General features: G+C 65.2%; 1 protein-coding gene across 1 annotated transcript in view; it reads right to left on the bottom strand.

Moving 5' to 3' along the window:
- PTMA (prothymosin, alpha) overlaps positions 1-268 on the bottom strand; it is a 6,829-nt gene extending 6,561 nt beyond the window's left edge. The window contains exon 1 of the mRNA XM_019532533.1: positions 91-268. Within this exon, the coding sequence (XP_019388078.1) occupies positions 91-135 (45 nt within the window). The 5' untranslated portion in view covers positions 136-268. The remainder of the gene's footprint in view (positions 1-90) is intronic.
- Positions 269-1,909: the final 1,641 nt, after the last annotated feature.

Genomic DNA, 1,909 nt, shown 5'->3' on the forward strand with positions numbered 1-1,909 from the left:
GCGCCCCGCGCCGAGACAAAGAGGCGGGAGCCGCCGCCGGGGAGGAAGCGGCGCCGGGCACGGCTGAAAATAGCGCGGCGCGGCGCTCACCTTGGCGGAGATCTCGGCGCTGGTGTCCACGGCCGTGTCCGACATGGTGCGGTGCGGGCGGGTACAAAATAGCTCTGTATAAAAATAGCCCCGCGCGGTCGGGCGCAGGCGCAGGCGCAGCGCAGCGAACAATGCAAAGATGGCCTTGGCCGCGCAGTGGAGGGCTCACGCGGCGCCGCGGCCCCTCTTATAGAGCCGGGGGCGGCGCCGCGCCTGCCCTGCGCGCCGCTCATTGGCCGCGCCCAGCGGGCAGCGCCGCCGCCATTGGTCGGGGGGCAAACAATGGGCAAGGCTGCTTAAAGCGGCAGTGCCGACGCGCGCCTGCGATGAGTTCGCGCCCGGCCTCAGCCCGGCCGCCGCGGGGGGGCCTTCTTGCCCGCCCGCGCTTGGCTTTTTTCCCCTCCTTCTTAAACTTTTTTTTAAGACTCAAGTTTGAAGTTCTCGAACTAAACAAACAAACAAAAAAAATCCAAAAGCCGGCTAGATATGGCGCCCCCTTCTCCCCTCCCCCAGTGCCTGCTCCGCGCAAGATGCGCCCCGCCGGAGCCACTGGGGGAAGTGGGGCGGGGGAAGGGACAGGGGGGCAAGGCGCCTCGCCATCCGCAAGGGAAACGCTCCGCGCGTTGTCCCCGCCCTGCGCCGCGCCGCTTTGCGGCGCGCGTGGCTGAAAATAGCGCGCAGCAGAAGCCCGCGATTTTCAGAAGAGAAAAGGCAGCGAGGAGCAAAATAAACACCCCCCTCCCCCAAACACCGCTCCTCCTCGCCAATTGCAATTAAAAACCCCGCCAGGTCCGCGGCCGCGCAGGGAGCTGCGCGCCCTACCGCCTTTTCTTGCGCGGAAAATGAGCAAGAAAAAATTAAAGTAATTTAAAAAATAATGAATTGGAGGTGGGGTTGCGGGGGTGGGGAAGTTTTTTTTTTTTGCCATTTGGGGCAAAAAAACCCCCCAAAAAAACAAAACAAACAAACAAAAAAAAGAGTCCTCTCCGGGTAATTGCTATTTTTATTTTGCAATTAGTAAAAAAGTCCGGGAGTGGGGGAGGGGCGGGGCGCAGCCGCCCCCCCATGGAGGTAGCGGCACTGCCACACTCAAGATGGCGCCCGCAGCTCTGCGGGCGGCAGCTCTTCAGCTTCCCCGGCCCAGCAGCAGGCCCCGAGAGCCAGCAACGCTGGGCCGGGGCCAGTGCGGCCCGACGAGGCTCTTGCCGGTGCCAGCTCCGGGAAAAGGGACGGCGGGACCGGGCCAGCCGGCCGGGCCAGGCGGAGTAGCGGAGCCGCCACACTCAACATGGCCGCCGGCCCGGCGCGACGACCACCGGAGTTTGTCCTCGGAGGGCGGGATATAGGAGCCGGGCGACGCGCATTGGCCGCCCGCGCTGAGCGAACGCTGTGTTGACGCTTTGCGGCGCCTTATTGGCTGCGGCGCCTGTCCGTCTGCCGGGGGGGTGGCTCGGAAAACCCGGCGGCGGAGCGCCGGTGGGTGGACGGGGTGGGAGCAGGGCAGGGCGCGGGGCTGGCACCGAAAGTACATTTTTGCGCCCAGGTGGCATGTGCAGCGCTTGCACTGGGGCGACCCCAAACATAGGGTTTAAAAAGAGGTCCCCAGAGGGCACGTGCAGCAGCGCTGGCGTTGGGGTGAGCCCAAACATAGGTTTTAAAAAGTCCCCAAATTGCACGTGCCGCACTTGTCGCCCCCGCCCCGCAGCTTTCTGCCCCGGGCTCGTGCCCCTCGTCACCCTCGCCCAGGCAAAGCTGCCTCTGAGGGGCGAGCGCTGCAGCCGCTCGCTCCCCGGGAGCTCGGGCCCTGTCGGCGCCGGCT

The sequence above is a fragment of the Crocodylus porosus genome, unplaced genomic scaffold, assembly GCF_001723895.1.
Source record: "Crocodylus porosus isolate Cpor-Errol unplaced genomic scaffold, CroPor_comp1, whole genome shotgun sequence".
In the NCBI taxonomy this organism is placed as follows: Eukaryota; Metazoa; Chordata; order Crocodylia; family Crocodylidae; genus Crocodylus; species Crocodylus porosus.